General features: G+C 56.1%; 1 protein-coding gene across 2 annotated transcripts in view; it reads right to left on the bottom strand.

The window, feature by feature from the left end:
* Positions 1-8018: 8018 nt before the first annotated feature.
* NFAM1 (NFAT activating protein with ITAM motif 1) overlaps positions 8019-22513 on the bottom strand; it is a 39226-nt gene continuing 24731 nt past the window's right edge. For both annotated transcript variants that reach the window (XM_044226672.1, XM_044226671.1), the window contains 3 exons: positions 19483-19578; positions 9829-9915; positions 8019-8540 (listed from right to left, as the gene is read on the bottom strand). In XM_044226672.1, coding sequence (XP_044082607.1) covers positions 8481-8540; positions 9829-9915; positions 19483-19578 — 243 coding nt within the window. In that variant the 3' untranslated portion in view covers positions 8019-8480. The remainder of the gene's footprint in view (positions 8541-9828; positions 9916-19482; positions 19579-22513) is intronic.

Below are 22513 nucleotides of genomic sequence, written 5' to 3'. Positions count from 1 at the left end.
TTGTTCTCTGACAGTTCTGGAAGCCAGAAATTCAAAATCAGTTTCACCAGGCTGAAACCAAGGGCTTGGCAGGGCCATGAAACTTCCAGATTTTGAGGCTAATCTGCCTCATCCCCCATTCTAGCTCTAGAGCTGCATTCCTTGGCTCATGGCCCCTCCCTCCCTCCTCCTCCGAAGTCGACAGTGTAGCAACTTTAAATCTCTCTACTTCCATCCTCCTATAGCGTTCTGCCTTCCGTCCATAATCCCTCTTATACGAACACTTGCGAATTGTAATAACCAGGATAATCTCATTTTAAAATCCTTAATCACACCTGCAGGGTCTTTGCCATATAAGGTTGCATTCGTGGGTCCCAGGAATTAGGATGTGGACGTCTCAGGGAGGCCCACTATTCAGCCTATGGCAGAGGGTCACTGAGCAAAGAGGTTCAGATCACAGACTCTGAAGTCACCGCTGGGCCTGAGTCTATCTCAGTCTTACCATTTGCCCTCCCCCCGCCATGTGGACCTGGGCAAGAGGCTACATATCTCTGATACTCTGTTTTCTCATCTATAAAATGGGAACAATGCCTCGCTCCAGATAAGAATGTAGCAGGCGTGTAATTTACACAGTAGGCAGAGAGGACTCCCATGTGTCAGAGTCTGGAAAGACCCCTGTGTAAAAGGGAGGGAGGAAGGGCAGGACACAGGGCGGGCAGCCTGGGGTGGAGAGCTGGAGGGTGGTGGACTTGGGTGCCTTCCCGGGGAAGTGTGTGTGTGTGTGTGTGTGTGCGCGCGCACACACATGTGTGATGTGTGCTCGGTCCTCTGTCCTGGGGGTCATGAACAGGGGACACAGAAAGTGGTAACGTAGGGCAGTGTCTGGCTTTGTTTTGTTTTATTAAGATTTGATTCACATATCATAAAATTCACCATTTTAAAGGGTACAATTCAGTGGCTTTTAGCATATTCACAAGGTTGTGGAACCATTACCATTATCCTATGCTAGAACATTTTCATCACGCCAGAAAGAAACCCCATATCCATTAGCAGCCATTCCTCCTCCTCCAAGGCAAGGGCAGGGGTTTCTTTTTGTTGTTGGGTTTTGTTTTTTGGAGCATCTTAAAGCTCTCTGCGATCTCCCACTCCAGGCTTGAACCAGGGGAGAAGACAGAGGTACCGTGTAGCGCTGAGCTGTGGGCTGGGAGCACCCACCGCGGGACCAGGCCAGTCTGGGGTTGACTCTCCTCAGCCTCTCTCGGCTTCCTTACTATATCCCGGGAGGCAGGGTAACCCACTGTACAAGGCTGAGGAGGCCCGAGGTGTGGGAGCTCAGGGCTCACTTTGTATCAACACAGACAGCATTTTTTTTCCTGGACCTAGTCACTCGGTTCCAGATCTCCCTCCCCACCAGGACTAACCTGGCCAGACTTTTCCTAATGGGTCAAGGGGCAGCTGTCCTGGCTTTACCCCCAATATACAGCACCTCAGGCTCCCTGCCCGCAGGAGGCAGTGGGCCATGAGGCCATTGGAGGCAGGTGGGGGGCATTTGAGGCTGAGTTCAGAGAGATCAGAGTAGAGGACTTTTTATAAACCCTGAGTCTCCCCTACCCATCCAGACATTGTCTGGGTAGCTCTGACCTGGCCAAGGAGCTTCTTTGGGGTCCCACCCTGCTCCCCGCCGTGGGATCAGTGCTGCTGGCTGCTTGGAGGATCCCAGATCCCACATGGTCAGGGCTCGAAGCAGCTGAGGCGGGAGGAACGGCCATCTGGTGAGGCGAGGAACGGCGGTCAGAACATTGCTGAGCCGGCTAAAGCATCCCCTGGCAGTGACAAGGGGCTTCTGGGATCAATTAACAGAACCACCCGAACAGGGCTCTCGGCCTCCGAAGCAAGTTCCACAGGCACGTGTCATCGATCCGAGCCTCTGACAGCTTTGGGAGCAGGGAGGTGAAGCCCGGAGCTGCTGCTCGCTCCCGCTCTCACTCACCTTTCTCTTCCTCATGTGCCTGGGCCTCCAACCACTCCGCACAGAGCCTGCCCCCTCCCTTCTGGAGGGCCGGTGCCAGCTTTCCAGACTCTGCACGTGCCTGGCCTCCCCTCTCCGGGACGGACGGAGCACCATGTCTGTTGCAGTTCTCACCGATGTGAAATGGATCACGTCCTAGAGATCACTTTCTGGAAACTGGAAAATAAAATCATTCTTCCTCTTTCAGCAAGAACGGGCACTAAGTTGCCAGCAAAGGTAAAAGTTCATTTAGTCTTTAAACAATTGGCTCTTGAGCCCCTCCCATGAGTTGAGGAGATACACACGGCCTCTTCTCCGTGCTCCCCTGGAAGTTCAGAGCCTGCTTGGGGGGATGGATGTGTTTGACCTGATTCAACTCGAGGAGGTCAGAGCAGTGAGAAATGCATGAACTGCTCGGTGGAGGTGGGGGTTGAAGGAAGGCTTCACGGAGGAAGTGGCATTTGAGCAGGAATACCCCAGGCAAAGAATGGAGTGAAGGGCCTTGGGACAGAGAAAATGGGAGAACAATTCAGAGCTTGGCAGCTCTGTGAACTGCAGCTGTGTCCGGGCCGGCGGGAGCGGGTCAGAAATGAGGCTGATGGACAACGTGAGGACAGAAGCATCCGTCTCTCTCTCTCTCTCTCTCTCTTTTTTTTTTAAGATTTTATTTATTTATTTGACAGAGAAAGACACAGCGACAGAGGGAGCACAAACAGCGGGAGTGGGAGAGGGAGAAGGAGGCTTCCCTCGGAGCAGGGAGCCCGATGCGGGACTCGATCCCAGGACCCTGGGATCATGACCCGAGCTGACGGCAGATGCCTAACGACTGAACCACCCAGGCGCCCCAGAAGCATCTGTCTCTTATCCCACTCTCTGCACAGGGCTGAAGAGTCAAGGCTCCAACCCGTGGACGGTGAAAGCCACCGTGTGGTTCCATATATGGTGTGAGGTAGGGGTCCGGCTTCATCCTTTTGCATGAGAATGTCCATTATCTCCCAGCATTACCTGTTGAAAGCCTGTTTTTGCCCCTATTGCATTATCGTGACCCCTTTGTTGCAATGAATAAATGTAAGTTACTATAAGGTTTTGAGGAGGAGAAGCATGGTCAGATCTGTGCTTTTGAAAGATCAGTTTGGTGGGGTACCTGGGTGGCTCAGTCATTAAGCGTCTGCCTTCAGCTCAGGTCATGATCCCAGGATCCTGGGATCAAGGCCTGCATCGGGCTCCCTGCTTGGCAGGAAGCCTGCTTTTCCCTCTCCCACTCCCCTTGCTTGTATTCACTCTCTCACTGTCTCTCTCTCTCTCTCTCTCTCAAATAAATAAATAAAATCTTTAAAAGGAAATAAAGAAAGAAAGATCAGTTTGGTGGCAGAGACTGGGAAGGACCAGCAGGGAGGACCAGAAGGGAGACGAGATGAGTGGGCTGGACCCAGGAAGGAGGGAGAATTGGGGAGAAACACGACCCCCTAATCAACCTGGGGCTCCCGTAGGGAGTCAGGTACAGGGCTGTGCCCTGAACCAAGGCCGTGAGCTCAGCCAGCCTGGGGCTCCGGGGCTTGCCTGCGGCACTCACTAGGGGATCGGAATGGGGTGGGCGAAGGCGCACAGAGAAAATGCCTGTTCTCTTCGGCCCCTCAAGGTCCACAAAGTGGTAAACTTAAACCCTCTCCAGATACAGCCATTGCAAGGAGATTTTCAGGTAACGAGAGGGTTGTAAATGCAAACCACTGCCAATTACAGCAGCATTATCCCGGATTAGAAAGCTTCCAAGAGGCGGCTCACACCTCCAGGCATGTTGTGCCCAGAAATTTTCAGGGGAGTCTAGGGATCCAAATATCTAGGCTGCCTGAAGCCAGGCCCCACATTGCGTGCTATCTGCTGGGCGGGTCCAGATCCACCAACCTCTACAGACCCGCCTTCGTTTCCTCAAGAAGATAGACCAAAGGCAGGGAAGGAGGACCCCTGTTCCACCCCCCAACAATCCTGAGCAATGTAATGCTGACAGTCTATCTCGGGCAGAAATTTGTCGCCTCAAGGACTTCCCCAGCCCTGGGGGCACTGAGTCCATCCAAAACACTTTATGCAACACCCCCCCCCCCAATCTGACCCATGGAGCCTGAAGACCACACACAGTGGAAGCCAGCCCAGGGCTGCCCCTTCCGGGCTATAGGAGCTTCAGCCTCTCTCTCTCATAGTTTCTGCTTTGGTAAGATGGGGAGACAAGGCCCCTGCCCCCCACTTCGCAGGGGGTCTTCAGGATTAAATGAGATAGTGCAGGTAGAAGCCTTAAAGAATGGAAACCCGTACAAACCTTCTGCATGCCTACTTGACAGCATCTGCTAAAAGAATAATGTCCACACCCTGGGCCCCAGCGAGTCCTTTCCGTCATTTCCCACAGAGAAAGTTCTGCAGATTATGTCCAAGTCTGTTCCCTGCAGCACCTTCTGTGAGGCTGGAAATTGTAAACAACTGAAAAGGCCATTTATAGGGCTCTGGGTAAATGAGGGTCCACGGGTACTGCGGAATCCTTTGCTGTAATTAAGGAGTCTGGCAGCTTCTGTGCGCTGTCACGGGCAGATCCCCACCACGTGGGGCTGTACGAACAAAGCCAGCACAGACACCACCTACGGAACAATCCCATTTAAGCTTTCAGAACTCCCTGCAATCACTGTATAGTTTATATGTTCATATTTATGCATATTTGTTTGTGGACACGATGAAAACAGCCTGGAAAAAAAAAACACACCCCGGGGTGGCCTCTGGAGGGGCCTGAGATGGAGGTGGCGACTGGCAGGAGAGGAAATTTGACCTCCTGGGGCGCCTGGGCGGCTCAGTGGGTTAAAGCCTCTGCCTTTGGCTCAGGTCATGGTCTCAGGGTCCTGGGATCGAGCCCCACATCAGGATCTCTGCCCTGTAGGGAGCCTGCTTCCTCCTCTCTCCCTGTCTCTCTGCCTACTTGTGAACTCTGCCTGTCAAATAAATAAAATCTTAAAAAAGAAAGAAAGAAAGAAATTTGACCTCCTGCGTGATGCCCGTTATGTCTGTGGCACCCGCTTAGATAAACACACGCAAAATACCGAGTGCAGAGTAGGGACCCGACCTGCGCTTCCTCAAGGCTTGCACGTGGTAAATTAGGACGGCAGGTCAAGGAAGGAGCCTGGTGAGGAGGTGGTCCAGCGCCTCCTGCTGGTGCCCCCAACACGTGGAGTCTGAATCCGGGTGGGAGGAAGCGCCTCAGGTGGGTAAGTGATGTCCCCTGGCATGGAGAGGGACAGAGAGACACTGCCTTGTCAGCCTAGCTGGGCTGGGGCCACAGCCCACCTCTCCCGGCTGAGCGGTCTGCCAAGAAAACTATTGAGCTACATAAAAATCCATCCTGGAAATCCCAAAGGCATCCTTAGAATGGAGTGCGCCTTTAAATTAGAATGTAAAAAAGAAGAGAAAAGAAAAGAAAAAGGCAGATTTGCCAGTAGCTTGATTTCAGGTTGGTGAGGGCGGGGGGCCGTGACCGTGGCCGTGCGGGGCCGAGGCCCCCCCGGGGTCCTGGTCCTGCACTCTGGGCTGTGAGGGGGTACCCCAGCCCCGCCGAGGTTCTGTGTGGAAGTGCACGTGTTCCCATGGAAACTCTGCTCCACAGAATCCTCTGGAAATTGTTGCCGAGGAGGGGCTGCCGCTCCCACACCTATTTTGTGTTTCCTGGGCTTGGTTTTCAGGGATGATTTTCTCCAGCAAGCACTGAGCGGAGCGGGAGCAGGAGGGGGGCTGCTGGCTGAAGCCGGAGGGAAGGGGCCGCGCGGGCCACGTCTGAGGGGCTGCCCCAGAGAGGCCCTTGGAGGTGGAGGGTGTCGGAAACAGCTGACCGGTTCCAGGTGCCCGAGGCTCTGCGGACGGTGACCCAGGAGGGCAGGCAGGCCCTGCTGAGAGCCGGGAGGAAATCCTGGTCAGGGCCAGGCAGGCCAGGTCCGACTGCCCCTCGGAGGGGGTACCTTGGGGCAGGGTCGGGGTAGGAAGGAGCGGTGCCCAGGGCCTGGCCCTCCAGGACCGCAGGGGACTTCTACCGGCCTAGGCCTGGGACCCACCATTGGGGATGCTGCCATCCAGCCTTTGGGTCTAAGGCTCCCCTCACCCAGGCCTGACCTATTCCTCTTCCGATCCTCCTCCCGTGGGGCGACAGAGCCCGGGGCCCCTTGTTTAGCGAACCCCCTCCACACTGTTCTGCCATCGCCTGTTTTTCCTGGAGGAGAAGCCCGAGAGGAAAACGCACACCCGCTGAGCAGAGAGTTCCCCATCTGTCTTCTCTGAGCCGCTCTGAGAGGTCTTGATTGTCCCGGCAACCACCGCAACTGGGGCTCAGGAGGGCGTGGCTGCTGGGAGGCAGAGCTGGGGTTCCAGAAAGCTCAGCAGCCCCCAGCCCCACAGGGCTTCCAAGTTCCGTCCTTCCCTCCTCCGCCTGCTCAGAGTCCAGAGTCCACACAGGTGTGCCCTCAAGGAGCTCAGTTCGAAGCCCTCTCCTCCCTACTGTCCCCTGCTCCCCCTGGGGGAATCTGCCACCCCCCGCCCCCCACCCCTGCACCAGCAGCTCCTGGGGCTCTCAGCCCTGGAGGTGAAGGGACAGGTGCTCCGTCGTCCTTGCTCCACACTGGGAGTCCCGGGATATCTCTTACCCCATCCCTCCAGCTTGACCCTCCTCTCCCTCCTCCTCCCTGCCTCTCTGCCTGCCTCTTGGACACCTCAGCACCCTCCCCGTCTTGCCCCCGGCCAGACTTGCCACTATGCTGGCAGTGGCTGTGTGTGCAGAAGGGTGGCAGGTTGGTCCTGAAGGGGTTCACAGGCCGTGGGAAGGGGTTAGGATTCCGTTCCCAGTGAGGTGGGAACTGGGGACGGTGGGAACTGCCGAGCACGAGGAGGGACATGATCCCATGCAGATTTTTATTTATTTATTTTAAAGATTGATTGATTTGAGAGAGACAGAGCAAGTGCATGGGGGAGGGGCAGAGGGAGACAGAGAGAGAAACTTTAGCAGACTCCACAATGAGCAAGGAGCCCAACACGGGGCTCGATCCCAGGACCCTGAGATCAGGACCTGAGCTGAAACCAAGAGTCAGAGGCTTAACTTCTTAACCAACTGTGCCCCCCAGGCACCTGCATCCCATAGATGTTTTATCTGGATGCCCACAGTTGGGTGACCCAGTACTGCTTGGGGGCCAGGGTCAGGGCCTGTGCCTTGGGCCCCTCATGGTCACTGTACATGCTTGTGGGCAAGGGCCCCTCAAGGACCTCTGGGGCAGCCTGGGGGTGGGAGGGAGGGTTTTACAAATGACAGAGTAGAAGGCAGCGGCAGGGGGGCAGGGGTAGGGGAGAGCAGGGGAGGGAAGGAGCCGAGCCCCGCAGCCTGGGGGACTCCCCACCCCTCAGTCCTGTCCGCCTGTCAAACAGGTTCCAGCAGGGCTGCTGAGAGGGAGGAACGAGCACTGGGGGCTACAGAAATGGCTCCGTGCCCCAAGGGGCCCCTGTCTGGACAGGGCCTGAGCTCCCGCACCACCAAGCAGCTGTCCACCTGTCAGAGGAGCCCCAGGCACCAAGCCCGGCAGCTAGACAGTGGGAGAAGGGCTCCTCAGAGGCCTGGGCCAGGGGAAGGAGGCAGACCAAAGAGGAGTGGGGTGGGATCCAGGTACGCCAGACGGGAGCTCTGGGGAAGGAGCAGCAGGTGAGACCTGGACGGGGTGATCAAGCACAGAGTGCAGATGGCCAGGCTGATGGGAAACCACCTCAGGGTCCTTGCTGGAGGGATGGAGCACTTGAGGCAGTTCAGCCCCTTTAGCCAGCATCTCCCCATCCCCTGTCCCAAGAATGTCAGATCTCCTTCCTCGCCCTCTGGCTCCAGGCCCCCAGCCTGATGACCTCCACTCAGCCGCCTCCCTGGCCTGTCCCCGAGCTCTGTCCCCAAGCCCAGCCCAGCCTCTGCGCAGCTCCCTTCTTGCCCACCCCCCCATGCCCCCGCCCCAGCCCCCTGCCCCACCTTGCACGGCTGCCTTGTGCCTTCAACCCAGCTGGGCAGGGGGCATTCGTGTAATTGGTCCTTTAAGGGTCCCCACTGATGCTCGTGCTCACAGCAGGGACAAGGGTCCCTTGCCCATGGCTGGCCTTAGAGTCTGCGTGCGGGGCAGGCTGGCGGTGAGCGAGCCTGTGGATCCTGAGAAAGTGCGGAGGGCTTGGGGAGGGGGAGGTCCCAGAGAACCCATGGTGATGGAGGGAGGGCTGGTGGACAGGGAAGAGCGGGGCAAAGGCCAGATGTGAGATGCTCAGTGGGTATGGCTGGGGCACAGAATGGGGGGTTGGGGGCAGACCGAGGCTTGAAGTGCCTCGAATGTGGGAGGTGAGGTGATGGGGCACCCCTGGGGCCTTGCTCCTGGTATGGGGCCAATCCTGTGGAGGGAGGGGCTGCATGGGGCCCCAGATCCAGGCCCAGACCAATGGGCCAGTGGTTCCCGTTCTAGAGGTTTTCATAGACCATGTTAAATTCACTGTCATCCGTAAATCCTTGCGGTTTCTCCTGGGAGAAGAAAGAAAGAAGAAGAAAAAGCAATAGGAAGAGAACAAAGTTGCACTAATTCAGTTTTAGTCAGAAGTCAACAGACAGCTTCCTGCGTGGCTTTGACAGGAAGGGCTGTCCTTGTCCCTACGGCCACCCCGCCAACCTCCTCTCCCCCCATGCCACCCACACTTGCTCCCTGCTCTTCAGCCCTTCTGGCCTCTTCACAAGCTCTCCCCGCTATCTGGGGGGTTCCTCCACCCCCAGCTGCTCCCCCACTACCTCCTACTCACATTGCAAGTTTGGCTCAGCATCCCTGAGTGCCCCTCCCCCAGCCCCAGCTTCCCCGCAGCCCACCCCTCACAGGGGGCTGCCAACGTCTCTGTTTGTCAGGTCAACGCCTCTTCCTGCAGACCTGAGGCTCCCAAAGGACAGGGCCACGTCCAACTGTCCCTGCCAGACCCTCAGGGCCCGGCACAGGGCGGACAGTGACTAGGATGGCCGAGACATCCTTGGGGGTCTCAGCCTGGGGAAGCCCTGCTTCCAGTCAGGGCCAAGTTCAGGGCTGAGTATAGAAAGGGCTTTGAGAAAAGGAGAGTCAACAAACAATGCCAGCCTGGACCCCCTGAGCTGGGGAAGGCCAAGTACTGGCCCCCTCACTTCCTGACGCCTCTTCCAAGGTGTCCATGGTCCCGTCCACCACCCGTGGGCTCCTGTAGCAGCTTGCTAACCCCTCGTACTTTAACGTGTCCAACACTCTGGCATAGATTATTTAACCCAGAATTCATTTAAATTCAGGGCAGCTGGTTTTGCAGGAAAATGTTACTCATCCACTTTACAGATGAACAAACTGAGGTTTAAGAGGGAATCATGATCAGGTGCTACGACGTGGCCCCCATCATGATGACTACAGAGCCCTGACCAGGCCAGCCCAGGCCGGCACCAGCCCAGACCCTAGCTTCCCACTTTAGCCGGTGCCAACCTGGGGACAGCTAGAAGCCTAGCAATACCCCCTGCCTGGTTGGCCAGTGTAGACACTGCTCACACTGCCCAAGGGCCTACTGGTCCCAGGATGACATTTAACCTTCCTGGCAGATCTTGGGGCAGAGGGCTGTGAGGCTCCTCGGGTTTAAGGAGGAGGGGCTCAGGCTCAGAGGGAGCCCTAGGAAGGGATGGAGCAGGGCTTCCAACCCTCCAGTCCCCCTAACCACCAGGCCGCCTGCCTAGGGGAGAGGGCCGGGATTCAGCTGCAGGTGGCTCCCTCCTGTGGTCCTGTTTGCCTTACAGACCAGAAGGGGCCCGGGCATACCTGTGAGAGGAGGCTCTGGGGGGGCGGCTGCCTGCGGGCCTCATTCTGGAGGCAGGAGTAGACTTCAGTGTCTCCGCACTGCAGGGCCTGCAGGAGAGGGCGAGGGTCAGAGGAACGTGGACTGAAGGGCAGGGAAGGTGGCCCAGCAGCCAGGCCTCCCTGTGGATGGCCCCTGCCTGCGGGAGCCCAGGGAACATTCGGAGTCCTCTGGGCCGGAGCCTGTGAGGGGGCGGCCACCTGCCAGCGTCTGCTCTCCTCTCTCGCTGAGACTCCTTGCCCTGTCCCCGCCTGCTCAAAGCGACCCTCTCTGGGCCCCCTGTCGCCTGCCTCATACCATCTTGAGGCTCTATGAGAGTCTTGTGCTCAGCCCAGGTGAGCTCAGCCCATGCTTCTACTGGGGAGCTGGAGGAGGAGCCGAGGCCCACTCCCACAGTCCCTGCCTGTCCTTAGGCCCTCAGGAACGTGGCTGCCCGCAGTCGCAGCCATGACACCGTGGCTGTGGCTCCAATAGGCTGCCCCCCTGGGATCTGTCCTCACTCCGCTGGGGCCAAAGCTCCTTCCCCTGTGAGGGTCCCGGCCACCCCTCCTCCCCTCTAGGACTCCTTTGACACCCCACCTTGGTCTGTGCCCGTGGATGACTTAGGCACCCACTGGGGTCACATACGTCTCCCATCAGGCTGTACCTGGTTCACCTCTGGGTCACTGAATGCACAATTTGCTTGGCGCATGTGGACAATGGCCCCATATGAGCTATGAGATCCTTGCCCATGCGGATGCCTGTCTTGGGGCCACACTCACTCTTGGCCCCGCTATGCGTAGCCGGATCAGAGGCCTCAGGATGGTAGAAAGAACCAGGCTTTGAAATCAGACAAGACTAAGTTCAGCTCTCAGCTCCGACACATTCTAGCCCAGGGCAGCCCTGAACCTCTCTCCGTCTCCCTATCTGCAAATGGGAATAATCATATTGATCTTGCAGGTTCAAAGCCTCATTAAATAAGGTATTGTACGTGAAGGGCCCAGCACAGGGCTTCGTAAATAGTAGGCACTTAATAATTGCTGAATGATCGTCAGTTGAATGATCATCAAGGAGGGGGGCCTGATGCCTCCCTCCCCTCTCTGCGGCCCCAGCTTGGACCCTCCTTCAGACTCCGTCGGGCACCTGGGTCCCGGGCGACAAGCAAATGCTGCTCCTTGGAGTTGTCAGAGCAGAGCCACCAGCAGCCTAAGCGAGAGGCAGGAACCTTCCCTTCCTTCCCGCGTGTACGTGTCACATGGATGCCGGCTGGTTGCCAAGGAGGTGGTTTCCCTGGCAACAGGCAAGCAGGGGTTGCCGAGGCAGGCTGGAGAGACAGGTGGTGCTCTGAGGCAAGGGGAGGGGGTGGGGAGGGGAGGAGGGAGGCGCAGAGAGGTAGCAGTGCGTGAAAACCCGCTGGGGAGACCCTCACTTCAAGGGCATCGCACACAGAGATGGCTCGGCAGCCCTGGGGATCAGTTCAAGGGGCCCTGAGTCGGAAAGAGGGTGGGTCTTGGGAGAGGGGCTTCTGACCTCCCTCCAGGCAGGGAAGCGGGCAGGACTGCCCGAAGGAGAAACCCCATCCTCGGTATAAGGCCATGTCCAGGGCCTGCTCTGGCCTATGGGGTCTTGACGCCTGCCCAGAGCGCCAGCCACGGCCAGCAAGCCTGGCACACAGACCAGGCATCTGTTACTCGGCAGCCCTGCGCCCCCACCCCTGCCCGCCTGGACCCAGAGCTCCACTGAGCTGGCATCCCTCCTAGCTGGACGTGTCTGCTCATGTGTCTGGTCAGTGAAGGGAAGGGTCTCCTTGCTGACCCCTCGGTGGGGGAGCCATTCTGGGGCCCCACAGGTGGTTCCCTTCTGCCTGGTGTCTGGTTCGCACAGGCTGCCTGTCCCACGTTAGCCCAGAGAGGCTCCAAGCTGTCCCAGGTCACACAGCGTCTTGGAGGTGGGGCCGGGATTGGGACTCAGGCCTCCCGCCCCAGCTCTGCGTGCTCCCACTGGGCCAAGCCGTGGCTACGGGCTCTCTGGGCCCTGGGGACCCCACGGGCCTCTGGCCCACACTGGCGGTTGGCCAGGCTAAGGGCGGGAGCAGCTGTGGGGCCAAGAGCAGGGGGGCTGCAGGGGCTGCGGGCCAATTAGCAGCTGCGGAGTGAAGCCTTGGACAAGGCCTGACCTACCGGGCTGTGACTGCATTCAGGGTGTGACCCACATCTCTGGGCTGTGATGTGCCGCTGCCTTGTCAACAGGACACCCTCTGAGGCCCTGTGCTGGACCCTCCTAGCCTTCCTTGGTGGTGATGGGAACTGCCTCCCTCAGGGTGCGCTTGCTGCCAGAGGACTGCCCGGGGCTCTGAGTGGGCTGTGGGGGACTGTGTTGTACCAGGCTGGGCTGGGCTGGGCCGGGCTGGGGTGGGCTGTGCTGGGCTAGTCTGGGCTGTGCTGGGCTCTGCTGGGCTGGGGCTAGTCTGGGCTGTGCTGGGCTCTGCTGGGCTGGGGCTGGGCTGGGCTGTGTTGGGCCGGGGTGATTTGCCTGGGACCCAGGCCCTCCAAGACTGTTGGCTCCTGCTGCTCCATGGGCGATAGCGCTGACCCAAACGGTTGTCAGCCCTGGCAGACGTGTGAAGTCAGCGACAAAGCCTCCCTCTAGCCCCGCTGAAGCCAAAGCCGAAGTCAGCTGCTGCGGGCCGCCACTCTGAGGGTTCTAGACCTTGGTGCCCCTGTGAGACCTGCCCCTGCCCCGACCGAGCAAACACAAGAGCTGCACTCTCGTGGGCTCCTGCACAGAGACTTGTACAAGGCACTGCGGGGGCCGACGGGTGCGATCCGGGGGAGCTGTTCAGAAAGGAACGGCCCTCGGGGCAGAAGAAGGGTAGTGTCCTGGCACGTCTTGAAGGGAGCGGCCTGGACTGGGGAGGGACTGCAGTCTGGGGAGGCCGGGCCAGGGTAGCCATCCCTGCTCGGGCCAGGGCAGAAGGCTGGCAGCAGGGAGCTCCTGGAGGCTGCCCGGTGGGAAGGGACGGCATCGGTGGTGTGTCAGCGGGGCCCGCCGGGGGCAGCGAGCAGGAACGGAGCAGCAGGACGGCCAAGGCTGGAGCAGAGCTGAGGGGAGGAGTCCAAGTGGCCCTGAGGGAGAGCGACACCACGAAGCTGATGTCCCACGTGTGCCCCGGGGTGCCTACTCTGCGCCCAGCACGGAGCCCCTGCAGAAACCCTGGCATCTGGAAGGGAGGAAGGGCCCTCCACTGCCGCCCACGGCCCCGAATGCTGAACACCTACTCTGCGTGGGACAAACGCAATCACAGTAGTAAGAGGGGGACGTAAGGGCTGTGGAGGACAGGGTGGTTCGGGTCCTGGAGGGGGTGGGAAGCTCGCCCTTTTATTTATTTATTTATTTTTAAATTTTAAGATTTTATTTATTTGTTAGAGAGAGAGAACACAAGCAGGCAGAGGCAGAGAGAGAAGCAGGCTCCCTGCTGGACAAGGAGCCCGATGCGGGGCTCGATCCCAGGACCCTGGGATCATGACCTGAGCTGAAGGCAGTGGCTTAACCTGCTGAGCTACCCAGGCGTCCCGAAGCTCACCCTTTTGAAGGGGAGCTCAGGAAAGACCTCCCTGCGAAGGCGCCTTCGGAGCGGAGCATCGAGGAGTGAGGGGGCAGCCCCACCTACTGCTGTGAACAGGCTGGTCCCGAGCAAAGGGGGCGGCCAACACCAAGGCCCCACGGTGAGGACATGCCTGGTGCTCCAGGAACAGTGAGGAAGCCAGGGTGACGGGCGCCAGCAGATAACGGGGGGAAAGGGAGGTGGGGTGAGGGGAGCCCGGGGAGCCCTGTTGGGGCTCTGATGTGGACTCTGAGTGAGGCGGGGACCTTCAGAGGCCTGAGCTGTTGTGAGAATGCGCTTCCCAGAGCTCCAGCAGCAGGATCCAGGACGGACCAGAGGTCCCAGCTGCCGGGCTCCGGAACCCATCATCATGGGTGCCTGGAGGCCAGAAGCCCTGTGCACAGTGGGCATGGCAGCACGGCCCCCTGCCCCGGGAGACAGAAGACGACTCTGCCGTGGGCACTCCCCGGCCTTGCTGAGCCCTTCCTACACAGTGTGGCCTCGGGGCCTCCCTGCGACCGTCCTGCCCACTTTCCTCGCTCAGGACCAGCTCTTTTGGTCCGACAGGTCACCCAGGCTTCCCCGTTTCCTCTCCTGAGTGGTTTCCCTTATTAGACCATGTCAGGCTCGCCCCAGCTTGGTGGCTGCTTCTTGGAGGACTAGGACTCAGCAAGTGCTCTGAGCGGACTGAACCTAGTCTGTGGTCGAGCAAAGTCACTCTGGCTGCTGCCCAAGGGCAAGGGTAATAATAAGCCAGCGAAGGGGTGGCGGGGTGGCGCAGTCAGTTAAACATCCGACTCAGTTTCGACTCAGGTCCGGATCTCAGGGTTGTGAGATCAAGCCCCTCATTGGGCTCCATGTCCAGCACAGAGTCTGCTGAAGTTTCTCTCTCTCTCTGCCCCTCCCCACACTTGCTCTCTCGCTCTCTCTGTCTCTCAACTAAGTAAATAAATCTTTAAAAAAAAATAGACCAGGGGCACCTGGGTGGCTCAGTGGGTTAAAGCCTCTGCCTTTGGCTCAGGTCATGATCCCGGGGTCCTGGGATTGAGCCCCGCATGGGACTCTCTGCTCAGCGGGGAGCCTACTTCCTCCTCTTTCTCTGCCTGCCTCTCTGCCTACTTGTGATCTCTGTCTGTCAAATAAATAAGTAAAATCTTAAAAAAAAAAAAAAATAGGCCAGGGGTGCCTGGGTAGCTCAGTCAGTTAAGTGACTGCTTTCAGCTCAGGTCATGATCTTAGAGTCCTGGGATCGAGCCCCATGTTGGGCTCCCTGCTCAGTGGGGAGTCTGCTTCTCCGTCTGCCCCTGCTCATGCTCTTTCTGTCTCTCAAATAAATAAATAAAATCTTTAAAAAAAAAAAAAAAAGGCCAGTTGATCAGAAATAAATTGCAGGACTCCAGACAAGAAATGGCTGGGGTGGCTCCCATCAGTGTTAGCACTGGAAGAATGGGGAGGGGTGGGAAGGGATATGTTTTGGAAAAAAAAAAAAAAAAAAGATGTGCCGGCAGATCAGATGTGAGTAACGATAGAGAGAAGGAAAGGACCACTTCAGATGCTCAGCCTGAGCAACTAGAAGGATGGAGCAGTCAGTCCCTTGCAATGGGGACTATGAGTAGAGGCCCCTCGGTGGGTAAAGAATTGGAGGCAGGTCTGAGAGTGAAGCCAGTGGCTGGAATGGAATGACTCGGGTGTTCAGAGGACGTATCTGGCTGGAGACACAAATGTGTCAAATATGTGTCAAAATATTGATGGTCTCAAACCTTGAGGTTGAATGAGATCCCCAGGGAAGGGACGGAGGTCAAAGAGGAAGGGTCCCAGGACTGGACTCCAGTGTTTAGAGGTCAGAGTTCCATTGGTTCCTAGAACCAGTTGAAGGAAGCTAAGGAGGCCTGGTGGTGAATCGGGCGCAGGGGCATCAGGAGGGTGTGGAATGTTCCAGAAACAAGTAAAGAAAGTGCATCAAGGAGGAAAGAGAGTTTGATAGTGTCAGATGCTGCTGATCCATCAAAGACGATGAGGGCCAGGAAATGACCATTGGATTTAACAATGTGGAGGTCGAAGGTCACCTTGAGAGAGCAGATTTTGATGAATATGTGGACAGAAAGCCCCACTGAATGGGTCATAAAGGAGAGAGAAAAGCTGAAGACAGCGAGTTATGACATTTCTCTTATGAGTCGTGGAGAAAAGTCAGGGTCGCTAGAGAGAGTTGTGGGCTCGAGAAATACAGGATGGAAGAAATTGTAGCATGTTTGCAAGTAGTGAATGCAATATTCTGTTGTTAAGCCCTACTTTACAGATTATGGAGCCAAGACTCAGAAAATTTAAGTAACAGAATCTGTGAGCAACAGAACAAGGCTTTGAATCCCAGTCTGTTTGGCCCACTACAAATCCATTCTCCTTAATAGATAACGTTTAAAAAACAAATTAGAATGACACAACTTTTTTTCACGTCACAATATGTCATGAGCATTTTCCCATACGAATAAAAAGTAAAATCTGACACAACTAAAAGGAGAAATAAACAAATCTGTAATCATATGGACAGACTTAACTCACTTCTCTTAATACCTGATAGACCAAAAAAAATCAGTAAGGGAATGAAATATTTTAAACAACATGATCAACAAACTTGACCTAATTGACTGCCACCTGGTAGCTCAGTCAGTTAAGCATCTGCCTTTGGCTCAGGTCGTGATCTCAGCATCCTGGGTCCTGGGGTTGAGGCACGGATCAGGCTCCCTGCTCAGTGGAGTCTGCTTCCCCCTCTTCCTCTGCCCTCTTCCCTCTGCTCATGCTCTCTCCTTCTCTCTCTCAAATCAATATATAAAATCGTAAAAAAAAACAAAACAAAACCTTGACCTAACTGATATACATAGAACATTTAGTCAGCCATGCTCAGTGCAGCTTTTTTTTTTTTTAAAGATTTTATTTATTTATTTGAGAGAGAGAGACAGTGAGAGAGAGCATGAGCGAGGGGAAGGTCAGAGAGCGAAGCAGACTCCCCATGGAGCTGGGAGCCTGATGTGGGACTCGATCCCGGGACTCCAGGATCACGCCCTGAGCCGAAGGCAGTCGTCCAACCAACTGAGCCACCCAGGCGTCCCTCAGTGCAAGCTTTTTGCAAGTGTGCACGAAGTACACACTGAGCCACAAAGCAAGTTTCAAGACTTCAAAGGGTTAAAATCATATTGAATATATTTTCTGATCACAGTGGAATTAGCAAGAAATAAAAAGCAGAACAATGACTAAAAAGTAATTAAACATTTGAAAATGAAGCAAAACACTTTTATACAACCCACGGGGGCAAGGAGGAACTCTCAACAGAAAATTTCAACTGAAAGTTGGTGAAAAGAGGATGTATCAGAACTTGTGGGATGCAGCTAAAGCTGTAGTTAAAGGGAAGCTCATAGCCTTTGATGCACAGATTCAAAAAGAAGAAAGATAGAAAAATCAATGATCCAAGGATCCATCCAAAGAAAGTAGAGGTAGAAGGTACAAAAACCCTTTTCTGGAGGCTAGGAACAAGACAAGGATGCTGTCACCCATTCATCGTCAGACAGGAGGTCTGAGGCAGTGAGAGAAAGGAAGAGAAAAGAAATAAAAGCATGAGGATTGGAAAAGAAGAAATGAGACTTCCCTTATTCATGGATGACATGAATAGACTGGGTTCATAGAAAATCCAAAGGGATTTACAGAGACCTATTAGGATTAATGAATGAATTCAACAAGGTCACTCCATATAAAGTCAATATTAAAAAACCAGTCATATGCCTACATACCAGCAATAGACAACCAGAAAATAAACTTGAACTGGGGATGACATTCCAAGAAGGAGTGAGTCTCTTCCATTAAAATATGCTCTTGTAGGGGCACCTGGGTGGCTCAGTCATTAGGCATCTGCCTTTGGCTCGGGTCATGATCCCAGCGTCCTGGGATTGAGCCCTACATCAGGCTCCCTGCTCAGTGGGAAGCTTGCTTCTCCCTCTCCACTCCCCCAGCCTGTGTTCCCTCTCTCACTAGCTCTCTCTGTCAAATAAATAAAATCTTTAAAAAAATATATGCTCTTGTAGGGGCACCTGGGTGGCTCAGTGGGTTAAGCCTCTGCCTTCAGCTCAGGTCATGATCTCAAGGTCCTGGGATTGAGCCCTGCTCAGGATCGATCGGGCTCTCTGCTCGGCAGGGAGCATGCTTCCTCCTCCCCCCTCTGCCTGCTTCTCAGCCTACTTGTGATCTCTCTCTCTCTCTCCATCAAATAAATAAATAAAATCTTTTTTTAAAAGTGCTCTTGTAGAAGGGTAGTTATTCATGTAGAAAGATGCTCATGAGATATTGTAACATGAACAAAAATAGCTGTACTACTCCAAAAAGAAAAAAAAAGTGCGTGTGCGTGTGTGTATGGGTCTTTTTGTGCGTATTTATAGAAAAAAGACTGGAAGGTATAGAAGTCAATGTTACTAGTATTTATCCTGGAAGAAGATAGGCTTAGGATGATGGTTATTTTCTTTATATATATGCGTATGTATATGTATATATATAATATGTGATATAGATAGATCGATCTATCTATATACCTATAGATCTACAGATATCTCTGTCTATATCACATATTATATATATGTGTGTGTGTATGTATATATATATATATATAGAGAGAGAGAGAGAGAGATCTCATGTGTGTGCCCGTGTGTGTTTGTGGAGAGAGAGAGAGAGAAATGTTTTTATTCAACAGCTGATACCAGAAGTCCTCACGAGAAAAATACCATGAGTTGCTGGGGGAGAAGAGGGAATGTGGAGAAGTCTGAGGCCATGTGGGAAGCAGTGGCTGGTGGAAATTCCCAGGGGCGGAGGGGAAGGCTGTCTGAGGGCTGGCCGCGTTATATTCTGTTTGGAGTTGTCGGTGTTGTAGCGACAGTCCCTTTGCCTCCTCCCCATCGGTCCCCACCCTCAGTAAACACCCATACCCCGCATGCCCGGTGTGTGGACTCAAGTTTCATGTATGTCCGGGTGGTGGGGACAGGAACCGTGATAGCACAGACAGGCAGAACCCTCATGCAGGGGGAGCCCTCGAACGCGCCCCTGGGAAACGCGCACATCCCCAGCAAGACTTGGCACCTGCCAGGTGAGGAGCCCAGTTCCTAACCTGTTGATTCTAGATCTCACAGAGTTAAGACCCCAGCTGACACGGGGTGGCATTCATTCTTCACCTTCTCTACAGTGAGCGCATGCTCCTTGCGGAACTAAAATAGAACTGGAAAAGAATGTTTGTCCCCCTTGCAGCTGCTGGGCCGAGAGGGCCAAGTCCCGGGGGGCGGGCTCACACCCAGCACACTGGGCTGAGCCTCCCCCAGGTAAACACCGAGACAGGTGCAGCGACAGGAAATGCTTATGACCTGGCATCCTGGCCAGTGTCTCTGCTTGAGTTTAAGGATAGAAAACAAGGGACGCCTGGGTGGCTCAGTTGGTTAAGCAGCTGCTTAACTCATGATCCCAGCGTCCTGGAATCGAGTCCCGCATCGGGATCCTTGCTCGGCAGGGAGCCTGCTTCTCCCTCTGCCTCTGCCTGCCATTCTGTCTGCCTGTGCTCGCTCTCTCCCTGACAAAATAAAAGGATAGAAAACAAGGTCTGCGTGTGGGGGGAGGGAAGTGTGAAGAATTGAGAAGCATCGAGTGTGTTAGGGCTCATGATGGTGCCTGACCTTTTCCTCTTTCTGTGATGTTTTGTTGTTGCTGTGATGTTGCTTGTGTAATCCAAACAGGAAGGGGCTGGTGAGCTGCTCAACATCATTAGGTCCGATGGAGAAACTTCCCTCATCCCTCGCCAGCCCCTGTTCCAGAAGTGGAGGGGCGAGCCAGGGAAGGGGGCCCGGGGGCACCTGCGTGCCTGCGGGGGGCCAGGGGCCACCCACGTGTTCATCTTCATAGAAATTCCACCAGGCAGGAATGCTTGTCCCCAGTTTACAGACAAGAAACCGGAGGCTCGGAGTTTCACGCGGCTGGGACCTGACCCAGCAGGGAGCCCAGCCCTGAGACTCACCGTGTAGACGGACTCGTCCAGAGGCTGCTGCTGGCCGCGGGCGCCCGGGGCCGAGCCCTTCTGGGCGGGCTTCTTCCGAGGAGTCTGTCTCCGTTTCTGTGAGGAAAGGAGTCCGGGCGGTCAGAGCCGGGGATGGGCGGCTCCCACCCCTCAGACCCCCCAGGGCAGAGAATGGCCGGTCGCCACGGGGCCACTCAGCACTGCCTCCCCACTCTCCCCAAGGACGCGCGGTTCCTTTGCCTCACGAAGGAATCTCATGAAGGAAGGTTCTGGCTGAAGAAAGTGAGGGCCAGAAGGGGAAGGGGCAGAGGGGGACCGGAGCCACCCAGGCGCCCCAGAAAGGGATGTTTAAAACTTAAAGGCTGAGGGTGCCTGGGTGGCTCAGTGGGTTAAACCTCTGCCTTCGGCTCAGGTCATGATCTCAGGGTCTTGGGATCAAGCTCTGCATCGGGCTTGATGCAAGCAGGGAGCCTGCTTCCCCCTCTCTGCCTGCCTCTCTGCCTACTTGTGATCACTCTCTCTGTCAAATAAATAAATAAAATCTTAAAAAAAAAAAACAAAACAAAACTTAAAGGCTGGGGCGCCTGGGTGGCTCAGTGGGTTAAAGCCTTTGCCTTCGGCTCAGGTCATGATCTTGGGGTCCTGGGATCGAGCCCCGCATCAGGATCTCTGCTCGGCAGGGAGCCTGCTTCCTTCCCTCTCTCTCTCTCTGCCTGCCTCTTTGCCTATGTGTGATCTCTGTCTGTCAAATAAATAAATAAAATCTTAAAACAACAACTTAAAGGCTGAGAAACTCCTTGGGCAAGAGAGGGAGGGTAGGAAGAGGAAAAAGCGTGTGCCAAGACCTAAAGGAATGGGGAACCTAAAGAGGGTCAACTAGGGGGGGACCTAAACGTTGACCTAAAGAGGATCAACGAGGGGAGGCGGGGGGACCTCCCCGGACAGGGGGGCCCAGCTGACAGCGTGGATGGCAGAAAGCATCAGAGCTTCATGCAGGAGAGGCCAGGAGGGGCAAGTGTCAGGAAGCTCACGCTGGCCGCGGAGGCAGGGGTGCTGGGCCCGTGGGGAGGCACCGGGCTCCGGGAGACAGGCAGCTCCTTCCGAGGAGAGGGAGGCCATCCAGACGTCCCCCTCCTCGCAGGCACCGCTCTGCCAACCACAGAGCCATGACAGCCTCATGGTGCGGCCGGGGCTAATTAAAACTCCTGGCCGCCTGCCCGTCCCCTGCCTGTGCATGCAGGATTCGCTCCCCCGAGCTACTTCACCGTCAGGCAGAAGCCAGAACCACCCCGGTCACAGCCTGAGTGGGGCCCAGGAGAGGGGGCCTCTCCGGATGCCAGCCAGGGCTCTCTCCGAACCCTCTCTTGCGCTTCTCCACAAACCTGCAGGGCAAGTCTTCACACCATCTCTGGTCCACACTTGAGGACGAGAAGGCTCAGAGAGGGCAGGAGACTTGCCTGAGGCCACGGAGCCCGTTAGATAGGTATTGGCCTCCACGTGGCATTTTACCGTGTACAAAAAAACCCCATGAGACACGTCCTTAGTCTCATTTAATTCTCTTCATAGCCTGAGGAAGTAGAGTTTACAGAGGGGTAAACTGAGGCCTGGCCAGCTAGTCGGACGGCTGCCTTTGGATGGAACCCAGCTGTCTTCTTCCAAATTGAGTGTCCCTCCCCTGCACCACCTGCTTCTGGAGGCGTCTGTCACAGTCAGAGGCGGTGGCTCACCTCAAGACGGCTGGGGGGCTGGTGCTTCTCCCCCGCACTGAGCCTGGTGGCCCGGACACTGTCAAGGCTGGCGGGTGTGAGCTCATGGGCGGGGGCTCTTCTGGACCCAGCAAGACCCAGGCCCGGCCTCGTGGGGCTCCTACCGACCCTGGTGGGGCTGCCGGGGAGGTAAGTGTCACTGTGGGGCTGTGGGAAGGAGCCTCACGACTGCCACAGGTCTGGGGCAGTCTTCTGAGCGCTTGCCCTATTTCCCAAAAACAGAAGAGTCTGAGAAAGTATCGCAGGCCACAGGCCATGGGGACAAGGCACCAGATCATATGGGGGCAGCAATGTCACACATCAGGGACATCTTCAAGGATGGACCATCACATAGAAAGCCACCGATGGGAGTAAAAGGTGACAGCAGCCGAGCCGTGAAGCTGGCGAGGAGGGCACTGCCACAGAAGGCGCGATCCACCGTGCCCTCCCTCGGAGGACAGGGAAGCCATCAGATATAGAAGACCTGCATTCGGCTGCGAGCTGGGAGGGGCGGCAAGAGGAGGCGGCAGATCTCCGGGGGTGGTGCAGGGGCAGGGAGAGGAGGCCCGGGCTGTGACCACAGGAGTGACCCTCTCAAAAAATCAGATGGGTGCGTTTTGTTGCAGGAGCAAGACGCTCGGCCCCTTGGAACCACCCCTGCCCTCCCCAGGGGCCTTGTTCCCTGCCACTCACATTTGCCCTTCCAACTGTGATCTGCAAATGAACCGACCAATCCATGTGGCCACCAGCAGCTTCGGAAACCTGTAGAGCCTCAGTTTCCCCCTCTGTACAATGGGAGTCCACCTCACAGCCTGGCCAGCTGCCGCTCATCTTCGAAGTCTCAGCGCTCTCTTATCTAAGCCACCCCTCCCACGAGCACTTGGTGTGTGTCAGGCTACCCAGCCCCCAGCAAGAGAGGAGACTAAGTCCCTGTCCTCTGGGGCTTACGTTATGGTGGAGGAAACAGTGACAAAGACATATGCACAGGTATGGAGAGCAGAGCTGGAGGGGACGTGAGTGGGACAGGGAGACCTCTATTCAGGTAAGGAGTGAGGGAAGCCCTGGGCTGGAGGGCTGAGGCAGGTGAGAGGGGGCCAAGGGGCCGGATCCTAGACAGACTGTGGGCAGGGCTTGCTGCAGTGGGAGAGGGAGGAGCCACACCCAGCTCGGAGGCTCCCGGCCTGAGCGTCCAGGGGCACGGTGCCATCTGCCTAGGCAGGGCAGGCTTGGGAGCTACAGAGGGGTGTCAGGATCCGTGGGTGCGGATGCCCACAGGGCTCCCACCG

Source organism: Neovison vison, chromosome 12 (genome assembly GCF_020171115.1).
Source record: "Neovison vison isolate M4711 chromosome 12, ASM_NN_V1, whole genome shotgun sequence".
NCBI lineage: Eukaryota > Metazoa > Chordata > Mammalia > Carnivora > Mustelidae > Neogale > Neogale vison.
This window is presented reverse-complemented; position numbering and strand designations above follow the sequence as displayed.